The sequence below is a fragment of the Carassius gibelio genome, chromosome B7 (assembly GCF_023724105.1).
Source record: "Carassius gibelio isolate Cgi1373 ecotype wild population from Czech Republic chromosome B7, carGib1.2-hapl.c, whole genome shotgun sequence".
NCBI lineage: Eukaryota > Metazoa > Chordata > Actinopteri > Cypriniformes > Cyprinidae > Carassius > Carassius gibelio.
In genome coordinates this window covers 2,716,594-2,740,244 of record NC_068402.1, presented here as the reverse complement: position 1 = coordinate 2,740,244, position 23,651 = coordinate 2,716,594, and the positions used below count along the sequence as shown (strand labels likewise).

Below are 23,651 nucleotides of genomic sequence, written 5' to 3'. Positions count from 1 at the left end.
TTAAAAGACAGGTGAATATCAATGCGAACTAGACACCAGTTTTTAACCATAACCAGATCTGGATTACGAGTGAATGAATGCTGAGATCAGATGACATTGAATAACTTTCAGATGTGTGGCTCAAGAATGCATTTAGAAAGCCTCAGAAGATGATCTGGGTTGGCAACGTGTTTATTCCTGAAGCTGAGATCTCAGATTTCAGGATAATGATTCTGATAATAAAGAAGAAGAGTAGGCCTATTCTTAATTATACTTAATCTGTATGCTGGGCAAACATCACCAGGCAAGGTGGCTTAAATCCACGCGCGATCCTGAAGTGTTCGCAGTGGTTCTGAAGCTCGCGAGCGCATCGCATCGCGTCGCGTGTTATTATTATTGTAAGAACTGAACTGCTTCATCCGGTCCGCTCGTGTTTTCTGTTCTGCCCGGGTTCATCTGAGTCTGTAGGTTGACAGGGCTGTGACATATGACATACCTGAGACAGGACAGGTAGGTCAACATAGTTTCACTCGGGTGAAAGCTGAAGGAGGCGCGAGCTAGACGCAAACTCACCTGCTGCGCGTGCTCGTCTTCTTATAACAAGTTTGGCGAGAGGTTCACTTCTTCCACAAGTTTCCAGAAAGACTCTGTGGAAACCTCACAGCATACATGGTAAGTTCGTTTTATTACATGCTTCAAACAGGCAGAATTAATTAAATATCGAGCTTAAAACATAACCGCGCGCGTTTCTTTACAAAATCAATATTTCTACTAAACACAGCGGGCGTCGAGTTTACACAAACACACACAGAAGCTCGCTATCTGAAACTGCTGCAGATGCTGCGTGGGAAACGTCTCATGAGTGCTGATGTTGCTTTATTTAATAAATCTGAGTGAAATTCATCTCATTCGTTTAATTTGCTCGATTGTCTTCAATGCAGGCCTAATGTATAGGCTATTATAGTTTAATGTATCTCCACGTTATCTATGGTGACTAGTACACAAGTACAGAAGGCTTGTGTACGTCATCACTGACGTCACGTGTTGTGCCTTTCTGTGCGTCGTCATGCTAACATAGCTGAAATATGACTGCTTTTGCAACTCTTCGTGATTAAAGGATAAACACCATTTAGAGGAGAGACACAACAACACTACCAGCTGAATAGAGTACAAACTATTCAACTTATAGATATCACCACACTACCCCAGCTGATTGATTGCATTGATATTTGCAATATTTTATTTGTTTATTATTATTATTTATTTGATTTTATTATTGATGTTTTACATCTATAATCATGCTGAATGATATATGAAGACGCCCCTCTATAAAACCCCTCAGAATAGAGAAACTGTGAGGTTTGATGTTAGAAAGTACTGCTGAAGTGGAGAAACAAACTCATTCTGGAAAAAAGAGGCTTTTAGAGATATGTATGTGATTAAAATCAAAGATGCAAATAGCTGAAGTGCAATATAATCTGTCTCAGTAACTGTACCTTTTTATTTGTTAATGTTCTGGATATTATAATTTGTGCTGTGTTTTTCACAGGATGGTGATTCGCTGTTTGGTGTCTCAGGTCTGATTATGGAGGTGAGATTCTGATCTGGATTGTGTTTTTTATTTTATTTTATTTATTATTATTAATTTAATAATTAACTTCTCTCTTCGTGAAAATCAAAGTCCGGCCAGTTCATTTCACACACAGCTAAAATAAACATTTTCACTTCTTAAGTTGAATATGCATAATATTCAATCACACACACACACACACACACACACACACAGAGACACTAACATATACAGCGTAGAGCCTATTTATATGTGTTCAACATCAGAAATCAGAAATGTTTCTTGAGCAGTAAATCATCATATTTTCATTTTTCAAGATTTTAGATGGATCTGTTTTCTTGCATACGGTAAAATACTTTGATTCTCTGATTCTCAGAGTCCAGTGAATGGAGATCATCGAGATGCTAGTAACACAATCAGAGAAAACCATGTGTGGCCGGACGTAAAGAGTTTAACCAGAAGCAACGGCATTCATCAGATGCCTGAGTTTCTAGACGACCCCTTCCCAGCTCCAGACTGGGTGTTGTTTCCTCCAGCTGATTTTTATAGTGACAGCACACCCAATGGGTTCCAGACCACATCTACATCAGACATTTGGGGCGAAGACACAGACATTTTCCAGCCTTTTAAAGAGAAAGCAGACCCTGATGTGACGCACAGCAGCTCAGCCAATCAGAACACAGAATCCTGCTCTTCGTCCAATCAGAGGGATCCTCTCCTGGAATTCATCCTATCCAGACAGAAGAAATCCCAAGCCACGCCCTCCCCAGCTTCACCATCCGGTCCCGTCAACGCTTTCCAAGAAACATCCTCTGAAACGAACGGTTTCTTCCAGACTCCTTGGCTCTCCACCTCTCCGTTCGTTTCTAACAGAAGCCCAGCGTCTGAAGATGTTTTCAGGACGTCCACCGCAGGAACCAAAGTCTCCGACGTCGAGACGTATGATCCTCTGTTTGACCCTCAGAATCAAGCTCCGTCCGAACACAAGAGCCAGTATCATCAGCTGTTCACCCGTCAAGATGCAAAACAAGACAGTGGCATGTCCCATGATGCTTTGCTCAGTGGAGGCGTTCAAGAGACAACACCGTTCACAAACGTCTCAAACGGAGACCTGGTGAGAACATCTTTCTAATGAGGACAACACGATTTTAGTCTGTATTTGATGGATTTGAACATATATATTCTCCAGAAAATAAACTAAATTATAATTTATACTCATATCATTGTAAGTGTTATTTAAGTAAATGTGAATTCAGGTAAATTTGGACCTTTTTGCTATTGGCTGGAGAAAATTGCCACATTATCCTTAAATGACCCTATAATTGTATTAATATTTGGAAGTAGTTGTATATGTATTTAGCTATTATAGTTTTAATTATATTTTGTAGTAAGGAAATGTGTGCTCCTCAGATCATTTCGGCTAAACTAACTGTGACCTCTGGTGTTGTAGATGTTCAGGAGGCTCCCGCCCAAAGCTGCCCCTCGCAGTAAAGCCCCGAAGATCCCCCCCCAGCCTCCTGCTCTCTCTCAGGTACTGTAGGCTCCTTCAGTTTCCCTTTCAGGCCTGTCATTTCCTGGATCGTCCTTCGGTGAGAGAGAGTTAACTCTGATGCTATCTGCTGATAATATTCACTTCTGTGCCACGACTCATTCTTCTGCTGGAGTTCAGATCGGATCAAGATGCGTTCATTCTGTCATTCATTTTTTCATTCTACAAAAAAAAAAAAAAAAACTATGTACATTTTTTGTCTTTCTTTAACATTTTCTGGTTGATTTTAGTATTTGATATTGCTATACATGGTATAAACTAAAACTTAAAGTACAAAAATACAGGGGACATGAAGGGCAAGTAAAACATATATATTTATTAAATCAGATTTAATATACACACACATGTATTTATTTATAATATGATTTGAGTATTAACACTTTTCTGGTCTTATTGTGCACAGTCGGTCATTGCACATTATTCCGATGATTGTTTTCATGATGTTATTCAATCATCTGGTCTGCTTTTAAAACTCATGCGGTGTGCTTTTGGTTAGTTTGGTTAAACAGTCAAATCAGACATCGGTGTTGGTAAAGCAGCCTTTCGAAAAAAAAAACACCTTTGTTTAGTAATCACATCAAATCATGGAAATTCACTGGTCAAACATTTCTGACATGAAATACCCACTTTTAACAATCCTCGATGAAATCACGTGTCTTCTATTTATTTACATCACTGAAAATAGTTTTTTTGCATGTTTGAATCTAGAGTAAATGTAATCTGGGATGCTTCACGTGCTGTATGTGTGTTGATATCGAAGTCTATATCTATGTGTGTATAATGTGTATGTAATTTGTGTGAAATGTTAGCTCAGTGATGTGTTGTTATGATCAGATGACGTCGGCTGAGACCGAGAGAGATCTGCAGGTGTTTGAGGACGTTCTTCTCATCGGTCAGGTGTGTGTTTCCAGTCAGGCCCTGTCTTTCTCCAGCTGCGTGGCTTTTATATATATATATATATATATATATATATATATATATATATATATATATATATATATATATATATATATATGAATAACTGCTTGTGGAATAAAATCACCATATAATTTTTTTAGACATTTTTCATACTTTCTCTAAATAAGAGGCATTTCTGCAAGCATGATGAAAAGTCTCCAGGATGCTTTTTAATTTGACTTTTATGTAGGGGAAAAAAAAAAGTAAAAAAAAAAAAAAAAGGTAAACAGAATTCCTGTAGTATCAGAAACACCCTGATGCGGATTCATATTTCTTCACATGGTAACACATTCTTCAAACATGATTTTCAGGAAAGGTGTGTGGAGGACTGGCCTGAACACTCTTCAGAGGAGAAACCTGTAAGTTCTGCTGATCTCACACATGTAGAGCGGACGGTGCACAAACACTCACACTTTCTGTGTTTCAGACGGGGAAGATCAGGCTTCGGAGAGACTCTGTGAAGGTGAGTCACGGCTCTGTCTGAACACAGAAGAGAAAACAGTTAAAACAGTAGATGAAGAGCTTATTCAGAGCAACATGCTGCTTACAAACAACGTGAAGTCAAGACTGATCAGAGTTCAAGCTGTTTACATTCTGGAAATGAACACAAACCAGAACTTCAATGGTTTTTATTTTGGTATTATTTATATTTTAGATAAATATTAGATTATTTTGAATTATTTTTTTATTTGTTTATTTTCTGTTTTATTTTTAATTGTAGTTCAACTGTTGGTATTTTAATTATTTGTTTGCATTTATTTGCAATTATTTGTATTAGTCTAAATAATTGTAGTTGTATTATTCTATAGTTTTATTGAGTTTTAATTTTTGTGTATTTAGTTTTACCTGGTTTAGTACACATTTTAATAATCTATTTTGTTTCAGTTAATGTTTATTTTAAGTCAAGTAATGAAAAAAAATGGTTTTAGTTAATAACTGCAATAAAATAAAAAAAATACAAATAGAAAATAAAAATAAATAAAATAAAATAAAAAATAAATTGAGTAATAATAAAAAAATGTAATACTAACAATAGTACTACTAATAAATAAGTGATCAATTAATTGATTTAATAGTTTACATAATGTCAATTTGAAAACTGGTGGTAAAGATGGGAAATTAAAAACTGAAAATATAAAAATAAAATGTAATATATAAAATATTTATAAAAACTATAATAGTATATAAATAATACTAAACACTTCCCCCATGGAGACGCAAAACTATGGAGGACGAGGCCTGCAAAAATGTCCGTTGAGTCGTTTGTAAAGCCACAGATAGTGCACAGGCAATACGGTATCTTGCTCTGCTCCGAAAAAGTGACTTTACATAGGTTAACCTGGATTTAAATGCATTTCCTGTCAAAGGGAAAGACACGCCCCCAGCTATGACACGATCTCATTAGCATGTTGTGCAGAGGAAAAATAAATGAGAAACTACATTCAGAAATAAATGAGGAATTAAACCAAAAGAGTTAGGATGGGTTTAGCATTTCCTTAATCATTTCCATTTGCCCATCAGTTTATTTAATTTATTTGGCTAATTTAGTCACGTTTATTTATATATGTATTTAAACAAGATTATGGTTATTTATACACACATTTATTTAGTTGCATATTTAATGTATTGTTTTTGGAGTTCTCATCCTCCATACAAATAACAAAAATAACAGAAATAGCATTATCAAACACACAGCATTGTCCTGAAGACATGAGCAAGCATCTCTCACGTTATTAAGATCTCTCTCACAATCCTCACAATCACTCCGGCAGATTCCAGACGCGTCTGATGGAGCAGCTGATGGGACGGTGAAGAGGAACGGGAAGCAGGTACAGCGTGAGTCTGAACTCTGAGAGAGTTTGAGGTGTTTGTTCTTCTTCATCTGTGATTGTGTCTCTGTTGATCTTCAGACTCTGGGAAGGAAACTGAGACACTCGCTGCTGATCAGGAGGAGCTCGAAGGTAAAGTCCATCTGGCTCAGAACTAAACATGGACGGGGATTTCCATCAGGACTTCAGCTGTTTAACAACAATTCCTCTGACACTGAAACATATACTGCTTCAGAACAACTGTGACCCTTTAACTCACAGCGTTTATATCTGACTATAAATAACTCACAATCATAAGATATACACTTCTAGAAGCTTGCCTCGGCCCAGGAAAGAGAGAGAGAAAGAAGGATAGACGGATATAAAGAAAGAATGAAAAAAAGAAAAAAAGGAAGAAAGAAAGACAGAGAAAGACAGAAAGAAAAAGACAGAAAGAAATAAAGAAAGAAAGAAAGAAAGAAAGAAAGAGAAAGACAGAAGAAAAGAAGGAAAGACATAAGGCAAGACAGAAAGAAAGACAGAAGGAAAGAAAGAAAGAAAGAAAGAAAGAAAGAAAGAAAGAAAGAAGAAAGAAAGAAAGAAATAAAGAAAGAGAAAGACAGAAGGAAAGACAGAAGTAAGAAAGAAAGAAAGATAAAATAAGAAAGAAAGAAAGAAAGAGAAAGACAAAAGAAAAGAAGGAAAGACATAAGGCAAGAAAGCAAGAAAGCAAGAAAGAAAGAAAGAAAGAAAGAAAGAAAGAAAGACAGACGGAAGGAAAGAAAAAGACAGAAAGAAAGAAAGAAAGAAAGAAAGAGAAAGACAGAAGGAAAGAAGGAAATACAGAAGAAAGAAAGAAAGAAAAAGAAAGAAAGAAAGAAAAAGAAAGAAAGAAAGAAAGAAAGAGAAAGACAGAAGGAAAGAAACAAAGAGAAAGAAAGAAAGAAAGACAGAAGTAATGAAGCAAGAAATAAAGAAAGAGAAAGACAGAAGGAAAGACAGAAGTAAGAAAGAAAGAAAGATAAAATAAGAAAGAAAGAAAGAAAGAAAGAGAAAGACAAAAGAAAAGAAGGAAAGACATAAGGAAAGAAAGAAAGAAAGAAAGAAAGAAAGAAAGATATACAGACGGAAGGAAAGAAAAAGACAGAAAGAAAGAAAGAGAAGGAAAGAAAGAAAGAGAAAGACAGAAGGAAAGAAGGAAAGACAGAAGAAAGACAGAAAGAAAATAAAGAGAGAAAGAGAGAAAGACAGACAGAAGGAAAGAAAGAAAGAAAGACAAAAGGAAAGAGAGAAAGAAAGAAAGAAAGAAAGAAAGAAAGAAAGAAAGAAAGAAAGAAAGAAAGAAAGAAGGAAAGAAAGAAATAAAGAAAGACAGAAAGGAGGAAAGAAAGAAATAAAGAAAGACAGAAAGGAGGAAAGAAAGAAAGAAAAACAAGGAAAGAAAGAAAGAAAGAAAGACAGAAAGAAGGAAAGAAAGAAATAAAGAAAGACAGAAAGGAGGAAAGAAAGAAAGAAAAACAAGGAAAGAAAGAAAGAAAGAAAGAAAGAAAGAAAGAAAGAAAGAAAGAAAGAAAGAAAACAACTTTAAATCTTACAAATTAAACATTTCTCACATCTCAGATATTTTTTCCTCAGAATTGAAAGTGAAAAGTCTGAATTGTGAGAAATAAACTCAGATTTGCAATAAAATTAATTCAGAAATGTGACTTTAAATAAATTTAAGGGGAAGTCGTGGCCTAATGGTTAGAGGGTTGGACTCCCAATCGAAGGGTTGTGGGTTCTAGTCTCGGGCCGGCAGGAATTGTGGGTGGGGGGAGTGCATGAACAGCTCTCTCTCCACCTTCAATATCACGACTTAGGTGCCCTTGAGCAAGGCATCGAACCCCCAACTGCTCCCCGGGCGCCGCAGCATAAATGGCTGCCCACTGCTCCGGGTGTGTGTTCACAGTGTGTGTGTGTGTGTGTGTGTGTTCACTGCTCTGTGTGTGTGCACTTCGGATGGGTTAAATGCAGAGCACATTCTGAGTATGGGTCACCATACTTGGCTATATGTCATGTCACTTTCACTTTCACTTTCACTTAGAATGTCTAGAAATAAACTGTGAGAAAGTTAAAGTTCTGAACTGTGCGACACAAAGTCACGTTTCCCCGAAGATAAGCTTCTTAAGAGTGTGATGTGAAGAAATGACAGAGCTGAATCTCAGTATCTCTGATTCAGGATATAACTGGAGATGAACTGAAGATCTCCGAGACGAACACAATCTCACTGAATCGAGGCTCAAAGGTGAATCTCATCTCATCTCATCTCAGATAATAAAAGAGGATCAGCTTCAGTGTTTGATTCCAGATCATATTCATTCTTTCTGTATGGTGTTGAAGCTCATTGATGGCACAGACGAGTTCTTCACTCCAGAAAAAGAAGAACAGAACGGAGCTGCCGAGCACAAACCTGTATGAAGCGCTTTATTCCTGAATCCTGGTTGTTTCAGTGATTGTTTCAGTGTTTCAGATGTTTATCTCTCTCTCTCTCAACAGAAGAAGTCAAGACCCAAGATTATCACACACCGCAGAGGATCGAAGGTAAAACCTTACCGTTACAGCCAACGGAAGTTTGTATTTTAATTGTATTTAAACATTTTTTATATTTTACATAAATATATTTTTTTTATAAAAAATTAAAAAGATAATAATATTGTATAGTAGTTTTGTTTTTAGTTAATAGTTATGATAGTTTTTGGTTAATAGTTTAATATATATATATATATATATATATATATATATATATATATATATATATATATATATATATATATATATATATATATATATATATATATATATATATATACTTTTCAAATAATAAAATAATTTAAATACTTTTAAAATTATATAATGAACGAAAAAAGTTTGATTTTTAACTAAATTACAAATGAATAACATAAGTATTATGTAATAGTTTAATAATTTATAATAATTTATAAATATATAATGTAGAAATTTGTAATTTATACATTGCGATATAAACAATATATAATATTTTATAAATATTAATTAAATTTAATTACAGAATTGATCCTGCAAAGGCCTATTTTACTTTATTATTTAACTTTCATTTCATATAGTCTAATTATATTTTGATGTCTGTATATTGCTATAAGTATGTAATGTATATTCTGGTGTCACAGTTCCTGTGGCTCGGTGGTAAAGCGTTGTGTTAGCAGCGCAAAAGGTTGTGGGTTCGATTCCCAGGGAATACACATACTGTAATAAGTCACTTTGGATAAAAGCATCTGATAAATGCATAACTTTAAACATCTATAAAAATATGTTTGTTTAACCCTAAGACAAAAGGCAGCTAATTTAAATCATTATAATAAGAAGCAGTTTATATTTTCATTGAACACTTTTAGCAATACTTCCAGATAAATGATTGTTAATAACATTACACACAAGAGACCTGAACTGTATAATTATTGGCTGATGGGATAATGATTTATTATATTGTCAAGCCCGCTGTAATGTATTATAGCTTCATTTATTACTGAAGATGCTGTTCATTTACATCTTCAGGTGAAATCTGCTGAAGCTTCAGCTAAACTCTCTCCAGACTATAAGGTTTGTTTAGAGCGACTGTACTTCAATAATCAGTTTAATAATCAGACGAGCAACATTTAAACTCGTTTCATTCTCATACTAGGATGATTTACCGTCCTCGTCCAAACATGAGGATCTGGTGGCGTGGGGAGAGAAGAAAGCAGAAGATGTGGACTGCACACCGGTGAGAGCAGGTCGAACATTGCTGTTTGTGGTTGACGTGTTTTGTATTTTGACTGATTTATTTTGACAGAAGCTGCAGAAGTTCAAGCCTCCTGTGCCACGACGACCGTCAAAGGTAATTTATTCTGTGTTTGCATGTTTATGAGAAATATAGACTTAAATACTAGATTGCATATCAATAAACCAACAGAGACCCATTCTTAAAACATACAGGAATTAAAATACACAGGATACCTCAATGGAGGTTTAATCTGCATACGTCTTATTTTCATCTTTGCTCTGGCAATTCCTATGTTTTTTTTTTTTTGTTTGTTTTTTTTTTTAATAAAATTAATATAAGCTATATATAAATGTAAAAAAAAAGAACTATAAAGAAAACATTTATTGTAACAATTATTGTATTTCATCCAGTTGCAAAGACAAAGTTTCTACTTTAGTTTGTCTGGAAGTACAGAAATAAAGTCTCAGGCTACTTATGTAACCGGGGATGCAGTGTCTCGTTCCCTACATAAGTGACCTGAGACGTTCCCTTTCGAGGTACAGGGAACACACATACTGGTAAATGCAATGCACAGGAGCCCCAGTCAAGAAGCGACCTGAAGAAACCTACCCTCGTTCAGGTGGAGAGAAGGTGGTTACAGGGGAATTAGGAAGAGAAGAGAAGGCAGATTTTAAACCCTTGAGGGGAATGAGCAGATACTCAAGTATCACTCTAATCCAGAAGAAAAACGCTAACGCCTCATCTGGATCATATCTCCTCTTGCCTTCCTCTCTCTGACCCGCAAGGTTTTTTATTTTTTTATCAGTGTGTGGTCTCAGTTAACCCTATCTTCTTCTTCTTCTATCCATGGCCTTGTCCTCAATAGTCTTAGCCTGGTCCACTTCAATCTCCTCAATCATGTCTTCATCGCAGGCTTCATGAAGAGAAATCAAGTTGTAGTCATGTTTCGACATCTTTGTTAGGAAATTAAACAGGACTCTTACAGTCAAACTGGATCAGTAACTTGACTAATTGAAAGTTTAGATGAGCGGTCCTCCTCTGATGGAGGCAAGGGTATTTCCACTGGTCTTTTGCAGAATTAGAATATATATAACTATATATTTATTCAAGCTTATTTGAATTTGAAAACTATGTGTGTGTGTGTGTGTGTGTGTGTGTGTGTTTTTGCAGTCCTTCTCCAAAGATCCCTTTGTGGAAGGTGATGTGGATGTCGGCGCTTCAGTCCAAGACAGTCACCAGGTGAAGCAGTTTCCTAGTTGTGTTTGTTTCTCTGACGGAACGTGATCTGTGTCACACACACACACACACACACACACACACACTCCTGCATTAAGAGCGTGTCTGATAAGAGTTATCAGCTCATGTGGTCATGAGTCAAAGCATTCCTTCCAAACCCATCAAAACAACACGCTGAGACCTTTCACATCATAGAAATACTGGAAATCAGAGCAGTTCAATTCATATTTCTTGTCTACAGCTGACAAATCTGGAAATTTAAATTAAATCTACAATAAATGAATCTGTTGTGTAAAAAATAAACCCAATGAAATCATTCCGTAACTCTTTCTTATTCAGAATTGTACATCTTTTACCAAAGCTGAGTATTTAACTGTGTTTCTACAGTTTTACCAAATTCATGAAGTTTTGATGTAATTGACACACACATACACACACACACACACACATACACATTTAGCCATTTAGCAGACAAATTTATCCAAAGCTGTATACTAATGCTGACAGGTAAAACAATCAAAACGAGTAGAAATGCATGGTGATGGATGTTGTCAGTGCAGGTCTGTGTCCAGCAGATGGCCTCAGTGTGTTTCTATTCAACAGCTTCAGAACACTCAATCAATCAAAGTAGTTTTGAAGTGAATCACGCGTGTGATAGATTACTTTACTCTACCTTTGTAGAATACTAATGTTTTTTCCACACGCTGATATCTTCATCATGTTCTGCTGTAGATGCCAGAGGTGGACACACATCTGGAGGATGAAGAGAGAAACACAGAGACTGACGCACAGGTCGAGATCTTCCTGCTCTGTCTTTCGTTTATCATAAATCATTATTTTACTCACTGTTAGTGTTATTGTGATATGTTTTCCAGAAACAGAGAAAGAAAGTGCGAGTTAAGTTTGTTCCTCACAGAGGCTTTGTCATCGGTTTATCTAAGGTGAGACCGGATGCTTTCTCTCTGTTATAACACTTGGTGTGTTAGTATAATTATTAAGCTTACATTATATTTTACATATAGTAATTGTGTTGTTGTTGTTTATCTGCTAATAGGTTGACAAGGCTAATCATGAAAGAAAGGAGGAAACACAACATCTCAAGGTAGAATGATTTTCTAAACAGAGTATTATTTGTTTAATATTTACTGGATACGCTTTATTTTATTTTTTAGTGTAAAATGTGGCAGAGTTGTTTACAGAAATTGATTAGAAAATAAATGAATACATTTTAAATAAAACCATCCTGAGGTTAAAGTTGTAAAAAAAAAAAAAAAAAAACTCTTTAAATTGCAAGAAAAAAAAGTTGAAATAAAGTGTTCAGATTAAACTCATAAAATTTTAGTCATGTTTAAAAAAAAAAAAAGGTAAATTTTGAGAAAATGAAAATTTTATTTTCTTTAAATGTTCAATAATTTAAAGAGTTTATTCTCAATATTTTATTTAACCCTCATGTGGTGTTCAAAACCCAATAACACCTGTGGTGTTCCCGGTCAAAAATGACCGGCCCATAAAAAATAGCTCATAAATCACTCATTATACCATATTTTCACCCAATCTTGGATTCAATCTTTTTGTCAACTTGTTCTCTTTCAATTAGGACTGGTTTTATATTTCTGTTCGCATCTGATTAATCGTGGGCCTCATTTATCTGAGAGTAGGCATCTCATTTTTTGAGTAAAAAGCAAATAATTTATGAGTAAATTTGGAAATATGAAAAACAATTATGAAAAAAATGGCTACTGTTGATCACACTAGTCTACTCTAATGTTTCACCAGGAATTTTGTTTTGAAACTTTTGTTTTGTAAAAAATATGGCACAAAGTCACACTTGTGGTGTTCCCGGTCAAAAATGACCGGCCTATAAAAAATAGCTTAGAAATCACTCATTATACCATATTTTCACCCAATCTTGGATTCAATCTTTTTGTCAACTTGTTATCTTTCAATTAGGACTGGTTTTGCATTTAATTTTCAAACTATTTAATTGTAGGAGTAATTTATCCGAGCTTATGCACCTCAGTTTTTGAGTGAAAAAAGCATTATTTGTTAATAATTTTGTCAATATTGTGAAAAAGGTGAAAAAAAGTTTCATCTGTTGATCACACTAGCCTACTTTAATGTTTAACCAGGATTTTTTTTTGAAATGCTTTTATTTTGTACAAAATGGCACAAAGTCACACTTGTGATGTTCCCGGTCAAAAATGGCCGGCCATTGAAAGTGAATGGAGAAGATTACAAAACACAGGGCTTGTATTTTGAAATGCTTTAATTTTTCAGAAAAGGGGTGCACAGTAACACTTGTGCTGTTCCCTGACAAATCTGACCATTGTGACATACAAAAAATAAACACATTAACGCTGTCATATAGAGAACACAAATCAAACACTGTTCGTTTTCTTTCAGTTTTCCAAATTATTAACTAACCAAAATAAGAAACTGTGACGGTCTCTGTGTGAACTCATGCAAGTGACTAACAAAAGCATTTTTAAGGTAACTTGCAATTGGTCATTTTGTGTCACTTATGCACATGACTGACAACAGTATAATGTATGTGCCTTGCAAATGTGCACTCTGCATTTGAAACAGACAGTGCCTGTTTTCACATCTTTTGGGGCACACAAAGTGCATCTCTTTTGTTTCTCTCCTTTGCCTGTGCCAGCTGAAGGACCTGGTTCTGGTGTTTGTATGTCTCTCACCAATGTAGCAGAGGGCAGTGCTCTGGGTATATCTTGGCGCCTCTGTATCAGGTGGGTCACCATGGATTTCCCCAGCTCTTCTAGGAACAGCCTCCTCCTGAAGGTTTTCCTTGTGTAATACTCAAAAAAGTTTGTGTGTTTTAACGTGTGTGTGTCTGGGTAGCGTGTGTATAAATGTATCGATACATGCACAGGTCCAAGGGCTCGATATTTGCAAGCACATATGCTCATATGTGTACATGAAAATAATGAACATGCTCCTGAAAACTAAATTGTTCTGTTATTTTCAGTCTCTCCCATTCACTTTCAATGGTCGGCCATTGTGACCATTTTTGACCATGCCTACTCTCAGATAAATGAGGCCCACGATTAATCAGATGCAAACAGAAATATAAAACCAGTCCTAATTGAAAGAGAACAAGTTGACAAAAAGATTGAATCCAAGATTGGGTGAAAATATAGTATAATGAGTGATTTCTAAGCTATTTTATATAGGCCGGTCATTTTTGACCGGGAACACCACAAGTGTGACTATGTGCCATATTTTTTACAAAACAAAAGTTTCAAAACAAAATTCCTGGTGAAACATTAGAGTAGACTAGTGTGATCAACAGTAGCCATTTTTTTCATAATTTTTTTACATATTTCCAAATTTACTCATAAATTATTTGTTTTTTACTCAAAAAATGAGATGCCTACTCTCAGATAAATGAGGCCCACGATTAATCAGATGCGAACAGAAATATAAAACCAGTCCTAATTGAAAGAGAACAAGTTGACAAAAAGATTGAATCCAAGATTGGGTGAAAATATGGTATAATGAGTGATTTATGAGCTATTTTTTATAGGCCGGTCATTTTTGACCGGGAACACCACAAGTGTAACAAGGTAACAAAACCCCCACGAAAAAGTAAGAAAATTTCCCAATTTTTTTTTTATTTTAGTTATACCCTTTGGGAACAAAGTCACTAAGTTTCAGTCCAAAGGGATAACATTAACTATTATTTTCGGGAAAAAGAAAATCTTCTCCGGGTCAAATTGACCCGAACACCACATGAGGGTTAAACTTTTTTCCTCAAATATTTTATCTTAACATCTCTACTTTGTTTCTTGAAAATGTTTTTTTATTTATTTATTTTTTTCTCAAAATGTGAGAAAAGTTGCTTGGCCATAATCCTCTTCCGTGGTTATTTTACAATCATTGATATTTTTTTATTTTATTAATTCTTTAAATTAAATGTTATTTATTTTATTTATATAAACACATTTTGTTTCTGTTTGTTTTATAGTTTTGTATTAGTTTTTATTATATATTGTCAAACTATGAATGCAGTCTTTAAAAACAAACAAAAATATCATAACATTTCAATAAACGGATTCTGAACTGTGTGTTCCAGGATGTTGTAAATGCATGTTTGCTGTTACTATTACTATCATTATTTAATTTTAATGCATGTTTTAAGTGAAGCAGATGTCAAGCATCATCTTTTTTATGTTTATTTAGGCAAACATTGCTGTTGATCACGTCAGTATAGTGTACAGTAGATGTGTGTGTGTGTTACAGTAGATGTGTGTGTGTGTGTGTGTGTGTGTGTTACAGGACAGTGATGACTCTGAGCTGAAGGGAGCTCATGGATTCACTCCTCCTCAACATCTGAAGGTTTGTCCGAGTCGTGTAGATCTTCATCATCGTGTAGATCGATCCTCCTCTTTGTGTCCGAATGTTTAACATTAACTGTGCTTTAGGATGATGACGGGTTTGATGATCTGAAGGGAGCGTTTGGTCACACAGCTCACGGGTTGAAGGTAAAGAAGACTTCTTCATGAGAGCATGCTTTGGTTTGTGTGTCTGTTCACTGATATCATCTAATACATCTGTTTTCAGGAAGACACAGTACTGAAAACTGAAGCTGGACGGAGTTATTCACCCAACAACGCTCAGGTTCAGAAGCGTTATTCTCACACAGTCTCATATTCTGCTCACTTCTGGTGAGATTATTGCTTATATGACTGATGTGTCTTTTCTAGAGTTCATATTCTAACGGCTTTATGAGTCCTGCATCATGGGATTCAAAGGTAATGATGATTAAACATACCACAGAAACAAGACTCAGAAATCCAGCAGTTCTGCTCATTCTAAGGGTGTTTATATGTTTATCATATTTTTTTTTCCAGCCGTCTGATCTGGAGACAGATGTCCATAAATCCTCAGATGTCTTCAGTCGGTCAGACAGCTTTGAGAAACATCAGGAGATGACAGAGTGTCGACCGGTGAGTTTATGCTCTTATGATCGCTCTGATGATTTTAATTGCATTTTAATTTGCTTTATTCACTGTCTGTGCAGAAGAAATCGCTGAAGTTTAAAGTCCCTCGCATTCCTCGCAGACAATTAAAGGTAAACCGTCAAACTCCGAGCCGAGAGAAAGAGACATTTACAATTAAAAGTTTCATTCATAAACTTTTTCATTTTAGTTTTACCGCACACTCACTTTTTTTTTGTTCTTGACATTTTCATCGTTTTGTAAACTTTGCTTCAGACTGCTTCGATTATTTAAAATATCCTGACCATCTATTGAATATGAAATGATCTACAGTAGCAGTAATTGATATTTCTTAGTTAACACACAGCTGACCGAGATCACTGATGTCTGTGTTTTCTAGAGTGCTGAAACCCCTGAGATCAAGCAGAGCAAAGATCGTGACGCTTCAGAGGTGATGGACTTCTTTCTGCAGCGGATTTGTGTTGATTGTAGTCCCTTTCCTGTAACTAAATGTGTACATGTTTCAGATGAAGAAGCCTCCTCTTCTGAAAGTGCCTCCTCTTCTGTCCCATCGAGACTCGAAGGTGAGCGACTGCTTCTTCTGAACTCAGTTTGATCGTCAGATTGAGATTGAGATGATATTGTTACTGATGTCTGCAGAGCTTTGAGGACCACGAGTTCCCTGCGAAGGGAGCAGATCTGTTCAAGGCGGAGGACGAAGGCTGGGAGGAATACGAACCGGTAACTCCATCACTTCATTATCATGCTTTCGCTGGCGTTCACACAAACACGTTTAACGCTGAAGTTTCCTCTCGCGCAGGATAACAAACCCCAGAAACCTCGAGAGACTGACACACATCGCAGAGAGCCACAGGTGAGTGTGCGTTCATCTCAATCCACAATCAAACCATTCACAATGTCATCATCTCATAGAAATATACCCTGTTTTAATAGACTAAAGACATGAAGGTGTTTCCTGAAGAGTTTCTGGATCCTCCAGGAGCCACGTCTGGAGACTTTCACCTGTCTGAAGCTGCCAAGGTACACACAGTACATCACCGTTCACAAGTGTCTCTGTTCACCAAGACTGCGTTTACTGTTGATGCCATGGGTTAAACGTGATGTCTTTTCTCTGTAAGGCTGAGTGGATATCAGCTCAGATGGACATGAGACGACTGAGAGCTCAGGAGGAAGAGCAGCCGCAGGAGGAAGAGGAGGATGAAGGGGTCAGTCAGACCGGACATACCTCATCATGATTACTTTACTCTGTCTGTAGATGATGTTTATGTATCTGAGTCCCTTCCATTCCTTGTGTGTCGATGTGATGTTGAGTCTGGTGTCATACATGTGTGTTTCATTGGCAGGACACTGACAGTCTGATGGAGTGGTGGAACACAGTGGACTGTGAGTGCATTCAATCATCCACTAATTCACCACACACACACACACACACACACACACAAATCAGATCAGACTCGTTTAACAGTCAATCTTCCTGTTTTCAGACTGGGATGAAATAACCCCTGAGACGATCAGATCTAAAGAAGAAGAGACCGTGTAAGACTTCATCAGTGATCTACATGCTGAAAAAAATAAATCAAACAAATAGTCAGTTTACATAAAGTAGATTTATAATGACTTGAGAAACTAAAACATAAAAATATTCAAAGATAAGAAGTCTTATCCTCTGAGAAATTGATTTTATGCTCATGAAAAAAAAAAAAAATCTAATGCAAAGGGAAAGTAAATCTCTCTCTTTTTGATGAATAAGTAGATTTTATATATATATATATATATATATATATATATATATATATATATATATATATATATATAATTGTATTGTTATAATAGCTAAAAATGTCTGCCAATCTTGTTTTGGCCTTTGAATCAAGTTTATTCTCATTTGATTTGTATACTTTGATCCACCATCGGATGATCTGGTGCTCCAGGAGTCAAACACTCATGAAGTCTGTGTCTGTCTCCTGTCAGATCGTTTAAAGCGGTCGCTGATAAGGTCCACCGCAGTCTCCGTGTGTATCTGAAGCTGTTCATGGAGCGCGCCGAGCTGCTCTACCAGCACGTGCTGATCTTATACGGCATCGCCGACGACCTCAGCAACTTCCACCACCGCACTAAAATCGCCAACATCACGGGAGGAACGACCACCGCGGTGGGAGGAGCCACAGCTATCGCGGGGCTGGCGCTGATTCCTGTCACCTTCGGGGTGTCCGTCATCATCTCGGCCATCGGCCTCGGCGTGGCTACAGCGGGCGGCATCACAGCCGCTTCGGCCTCCATCTCAGACACCATCAACAACATGCACGTGCGTATGCCCAGCGCTTAATTAGGCAACGTGAAGCTATTCTAAAGCCACGTTAGGCTCATTTTATTTATTTATCAGATCACAAAAGAAGAAAATGCTTGCACTTATCCATTTAATCCTTTTCAATCTTTTTTACAACACTCTAAAGAATGCTGGGTTAAATGCAACCCAGCGCTGGATAAACTGTGGATAAACCCAGCGATTGGGATGTTTTGGCCCAGCGGTTGGGTTAAATAATCATCCATATATTACACAATTAAATAGTTAAATAGTAGTTTTAACATGGCTTATTGGAACACTATCGTGCAAACTTCTTTCTATCTCATGACATGGTTGTCAGCATTAAAAGGTACTGTATAATTGCTGAGTTTTGCAGTTTAATTTTAGTTTGAAGTAAAAGTAACAGTAGGCTGAGCTGGATCAGGGTTTATGTGGGACTTAATGAGGTCTTAGAAAGTCTTGATTTCCTCTTCCACAAAATAAGACTTTAAAAGGTCTTATTACGTGCAGAAAGTCTTGAATTCATACAGTTATGGAATTAAATGATACACAAACTGCACAACAATTAATGTATTCCTCAACAATTTGGACGTGTTACCCAATAAATATATCTAAACATCCTTAAATCAAGATGCATTTACTTGAGATGCAACAGGAACATATGAAGTCTTGTTTTCTGATAAATGTATAAAAAAAAAATTAAGTGAGATTATGTTGAAGACAGCGAGGAATCATAAATTGTTTCCCTTTGAATTAAGTTTATATTTTTCTGTCTCTGTTGGCAGATATTTTTTCATGTTTTAATCACAATCTCACTTTCTTTTGAAAAATAACTGATATTTTCTCTGTAAGACAAAAAATAATAATTTCTTAGCTCTTATAAAGGTCTTAAAATCTTTCAAACCTGCAGAAACCATGAACACCTTTATTTATTAATTTATTTTGATCAAAAACGTTGCATTGCAAAACTGCAATAAACCCGAGGCCAATTTGACCCAAACTGGCAATGCTTTTTGTATTATCATTATTATTATTGTTTAAATGTGAAAGATTCAACTATATATCTTCATATTTCTTAGTACAGAAATATATTTACATGCACATTTGTGCATTTTATCCAGTAAATACACTTTACTAGTTCCTGCATTGCCAGGGCATTGAACCCATGGCCTTTGACCAATGCATTGCCACTTGAACTAAATGCCAAAATGTAAACGCTGTTAATATTTTTTATGTTTTTATTTTTTTTACAAAGATTAATAAATCATTAACACTTAATGCATTAAATAACATCAATTAATGTGAACTTACTATTATGTGTTCTCATATAAATACATATTTTAAACATATTTCTGCAGGACCGTAAGAAGATTGAGCTCATCATCATGGACTACGAGGCGCAGCTGGTGGAAATGCAGCGCTGTTTGCTGTTCATCATTGAAGGTCTCTGTCGACTGCGCTCTCATCCACTTCTGCGACGAAACAACTACTACACCGGAGACTGGGAGGTACGCCGCGCACTCCAGACCATTAGCTTAGTTGATGGCCCAGTAGATCAGGCTGAAGAAATAATTCGCAACACACTGGCCAAGTTAGCCAGTCTGCAGAAAGGAATAGACAAGTACTTCACTAAAGACTTGAAGGAGGTGAAGAAGGGCTGTAAGAAGGAGGTGACGGCTGAGGTGCGGGGTCTGGCCAAACATCTCCACGAAGGTTTAGCGGAGCTCAACTCCATCAGAGAACAGCTGCTCGACGCCAGCGGAAACATCTAGTAGATGTCAAAGTTTTGGTTCAGCTGTCTGCACTCCCATTGGCTGTCGCGGCAGTGCTTTCCTGCTCATTTGCATAAAGTGGAATGGCGATTCTCAGCAGGTTTCTACTCTTGAGATCAAATGAAGTCCAGCTGCTTTGTTGATTCAAATCACTGTCAGTGTGAACGCATCTTACAACTTCACCATAACTGGATTGAGTTCTCATGTAATGAGATCTCTGATGATCTATAAGATTCTTCAGATAATGTTTTCCCATTTGAACCTCAATTCCTGTTGTGTTTTACTGTGTGGTTCCCATCACGATGGCTGTACAACCTGAGAACAGTATAGTCTTCAAAATTATTTTAATCTGCCTTTTTTTTTTTTGTAACATTGTCCGCTGCCATTTGTAATTTGAACGTGTTTGGGTTCATTCACGTCCAGTTATTTTAATAGTTTAATAACTTGTGATATTGCTTGATGTTGCAGACTGGTATTTCTTATTATATTTTATTATTTTGTATAGTCGTATTCATAAAGAAGAGTGGTAGAGCATTGCATCAGCAGTGCAAAAGGTCATGGGTTCAATTCTCAGGGAATGCACATACTGATAAAAAAAAAAAAAATGTATAGCCTGAATGAACTGTAAGTAGCATTGGATAAAAGCATCTGCTAAATGCATAAATGTAGGCTATGTGTAATAAACAAGCTGGTTTGTAGCTCACATACTTCTATCCTACTCTACACATTGTTATTCACAATTCTATTCTGCATATGCTGAGAGTGAAGCCACAGACTAATTACTTTTATGTCCTAGGAGATTTTACGCTTTGGAAGAAATGTTTTTTTTTTTATGTATGCTCTTATTTTGCACATTAACAACCCTAAAGCTGTTACACACTCACACAGTCTTTCATGTCTTGACATTATGTTGTGCAATACAGCAATGAATTGATGATTATGTTCATGGAGATATTTTAATAAAACAATAAGAAAAAAAAAAAAAAAAAAATGCGGTGTGGGTGAATGAAAAACATTGCTGATCAAGTGTACATTTAACCCTATAAACCATGAAAACTTCCCCCCAAAAAACTTTTCAGACGTGTATAAAGAACTTAATGAACCGTTATGTTTCTATTACTTTAGATTGAGCTATTTTTATCTACATACACAGTGGGTCCCTTTAAATGGAAGTCACCACCATGTTTCTACGGTAGCCATGAAGGGACAAACTGCTCTACACAGCGCGTTTCGTGACTTGCGTGTTGTTATTGTGAATAAAACACTGACACAATGATGAACAAGTACTTTAACATTCACAATTCCATCGATGGATTGCATATTTAATTAAATATAATTCTTTGATTTAACTTGTGTAAAGGAATCTAATTGCTCTCTGTCTTGACCAATGACATCTTTATCTGCGTCGGCCACCGTAGATTCTCTAAGAGATGAGGAAAGCGGGGGCTGAGCCGCTGGCTGCAATTTGCGACCTCACCACTAGAGTGTGCCGCTAAAATGTACACACTGCACCTTTAAGAAGACTTCTATTGCATCTTTTTTTTGTTTTTGTTTGTTTGTTTTCAGCGGAGATACTGTGAATGTAACAGCTGCTTTTAAATGTTTTAAGAATATTGAAGAACGCAGTGTTATGTGTTTGTATTAATGTGTTTGTCTGTTTGTTTGTTTGTTTTCTTTTGGAAAATAATTTAAAGAGAAGACAGTCACAATCATAGCAAGGTGAGCATTATCTGTTGAGATTGCATCGTGTTTGGTGTGTTTTGTGTCACTAAACTTGAATCATTTATGAGGAAGTTGAAAGAGGAATATATGTATCAATGCAGAGAAGGAGATATGAACACGTACAAACATTTATTGACCTTGCTTTTATTTGTGTCTACAAAACTAGTACTGTCAACAGAACAAAAATAATTGCATTCTCAAGACTGAATATGAAACCATAACATTATTAAATTTGTCAGAAGTTAACTTCTTTTAAAGGCGTTTTTACACCATTCTTTCCCTGAGATTATTGAGGGTCCCAGTTTCCTGTCCCACAATATGACCTAAAGTTACCTATATAGCCTAATTAATATTCAGGAGCCATTACTATACTTATATATTATATATAATTATAATAATTATAATTAATATAATTAATTGAGATTTGAGCCGGTATTTCCACTTTACCTTTAAGTTTTGCATAGTGTTACGTGTTCATGTTTACTAAGTATTTTAATAAAGACCTTTGGTTAAATTAATTCAGAATTTAAAAAGAAAAGAAAAGAAAAGAAAAGAAAAGAAAAACATATCAACTCCAAGCCCATGTTCCACCCAGCATTCACACAGCCTCCTGAGTGGATCTTCCGGTTTAACCAGTTAGTGTTTCATGTTTTCTGTAATAAAAGCGGTTGCTGTTGGTGTCACTGTTGGCCTCTTAAAGGAACACTCAACTGTTTAACTCTAGGAGAGTTGGGAAATGAGTTTATTTTCAGAAATAGTGGCGTGTTCCTTTAAAGCTGCGGTAGGGAACTTTTGACGCTCTAGCGGTTAATAAACAGAAGTGCTTGCGTCTTGCGGAAGAACATCGTAGCCGGAACTACTTCTCTCTGTTTATGTCTATGAAGAATCACAAAGGTACTGGGTTACTCCGCCGTGGTACCCCCGAAGCAATCTAAAATAGTCCGAATATAAACACTTATTATAGGTGTACCCTAGTGATTCAGGACAAGCCAAAAACACGGTTTGGAAAATTGATTCATGGTGTACTCGCTTATTATATACATTTTTCTACATTTTGAACACAAACAAAGTTATGGACCGCAGCTCTGATTGGTTGTTTCTTACCGAGAGCGATGGAGTTTCTGCAAATGGCAATAGGACACTGGGAGGAGCCAGAGGAGCTTGATTTTTTTCACAGATTATCTGTCTCATATTCTACTGTCAGGACATGATGACAGGTTTAATAAATATGTAAAAAATATCTTTTTACAAAAGTCCCCTACAGCACCTTTAAGTGTTTGTTCAGTAGGACGGACTGGAGCGATGCAGAAACTCTGTCCCTTTAAATCATCTTCACTTGAAAGGTTTCTGACTGAACATTCTGGTTTGTGATTCAAAAGCTCATGGTTTGAAACCTCAATAAAGGGAAACCGGACTGCTGAATAGCTAATTATCCATCCCAGAACACCATAATGCTGTACTAATCCTTTTGTTAAAAACCACATCAAATGCACACTGGATTTTCAGCCTAGTGACATGCATTAGTCCATACATAATAATTCATCAAACTCCCAGCGCATCGCAATATACAGTAGCTCTCCTTTTCCGTTGTTGTTTTTTTTTTTTTGTATATTTATTGCAAAATGACTTCAACTATGTGCAACTGTAGATTTTAGTTATAATGCAAATCTTTAAAGACTTTTTTTTTCATGCATACATTTACATCATACATCTGGCTCAAGTGTTTTTATTAGTTCTCATGTCCCCCGTCCTGCACGTTTGTGCACCCATGGGTGTGCTGGGCTACACAGAGGTGTGTTCAGGTGCATTGTTGGCATGTTGATATGTTGAAGAACTTGAAATAGACTGGGCCATAGACCAACTCAAACCTGGTCTAGTCTGGATTTAGATACTGAAATTTTATATATTAGATATCAAAAAAAAAATTTTCTTTGTTATTTAAAGCACGCGTTAGTATAGGCGGCTCCACAAAGCATGCACGCTGCTTATTACACAC

The 23,651-nt window shown here is 36.2% G+C and overlaps 1 protein-coding gene across 2 annotated transcripts; it reads left to right on the top strand.

Annotated features, from left to right (window-relative positions):
* The first annotated feature begins 419 nt into the window (after window positions 1–419).
* On the top strand, window positions 420–21,325 carry LOC127962226 (uncharacterized). 2 transcript variants are annotated; one of them, XM_052561748.1, is made up of 35 exons: window positions 420–651; window positions 1,529–1,570; window positions 1,926–2,663; window positions 3,000–3,080; window positions 3,933–3,995; window positions 4,367–4,414; window positions 4,483–4,518; window positions 5,828–5,884; window positions 5,966–6,016; window positions 8,082–8,147; window positions 8,243–8,314; window positions 8,399–8,443; window positions 9,434–9,478; window positions 9,561–9,641; window positions 9,714–9,755; window positions 10,812–10,880; window positions 11,610–11,669; window positions 11,753–11,818; window positions 11,932–11,979; window positions 15,174–15,233; window positions 15,320–15,379; window positions 15,459–15,515; window positions 15,602–15,649; window positions 15,749–15,844; window positions 15,919–15,969; window positions 16,236–16,286; window positions 16,363–16,419; window positions 16,496–16,576; window positions 16,656–16,709; window positions 16,790–16,876; window positions 16,975–17,061; window positions 17,200–17,239; window positions 17,341–17,392; window positions 17,828–18,161; window positions 19,520–21,325. In XM_052561748.1, exons 1-35 carry the CDS (start codon window positions 649–651, stop codon window positions 19,931–19,933), a joined length of 3,342 nt encoding a protein of 1,113 aa, XP_052417708.1. In that variant the 5' UTR covers window positions 420–648; the 3' UTR covers window positions 19,934–21,325. The 2 variants fall into 2 exon arrangements, with proteins under 2 accessions (XP_052417708.1, XP_052417707.1); XM_052561747.1 differs by having other exon boundaries at window positions 9,711–9,755.
* The last annotated feature ends 2,326 nt before the right edge of the window (window positions 21,326–23,651 follow it).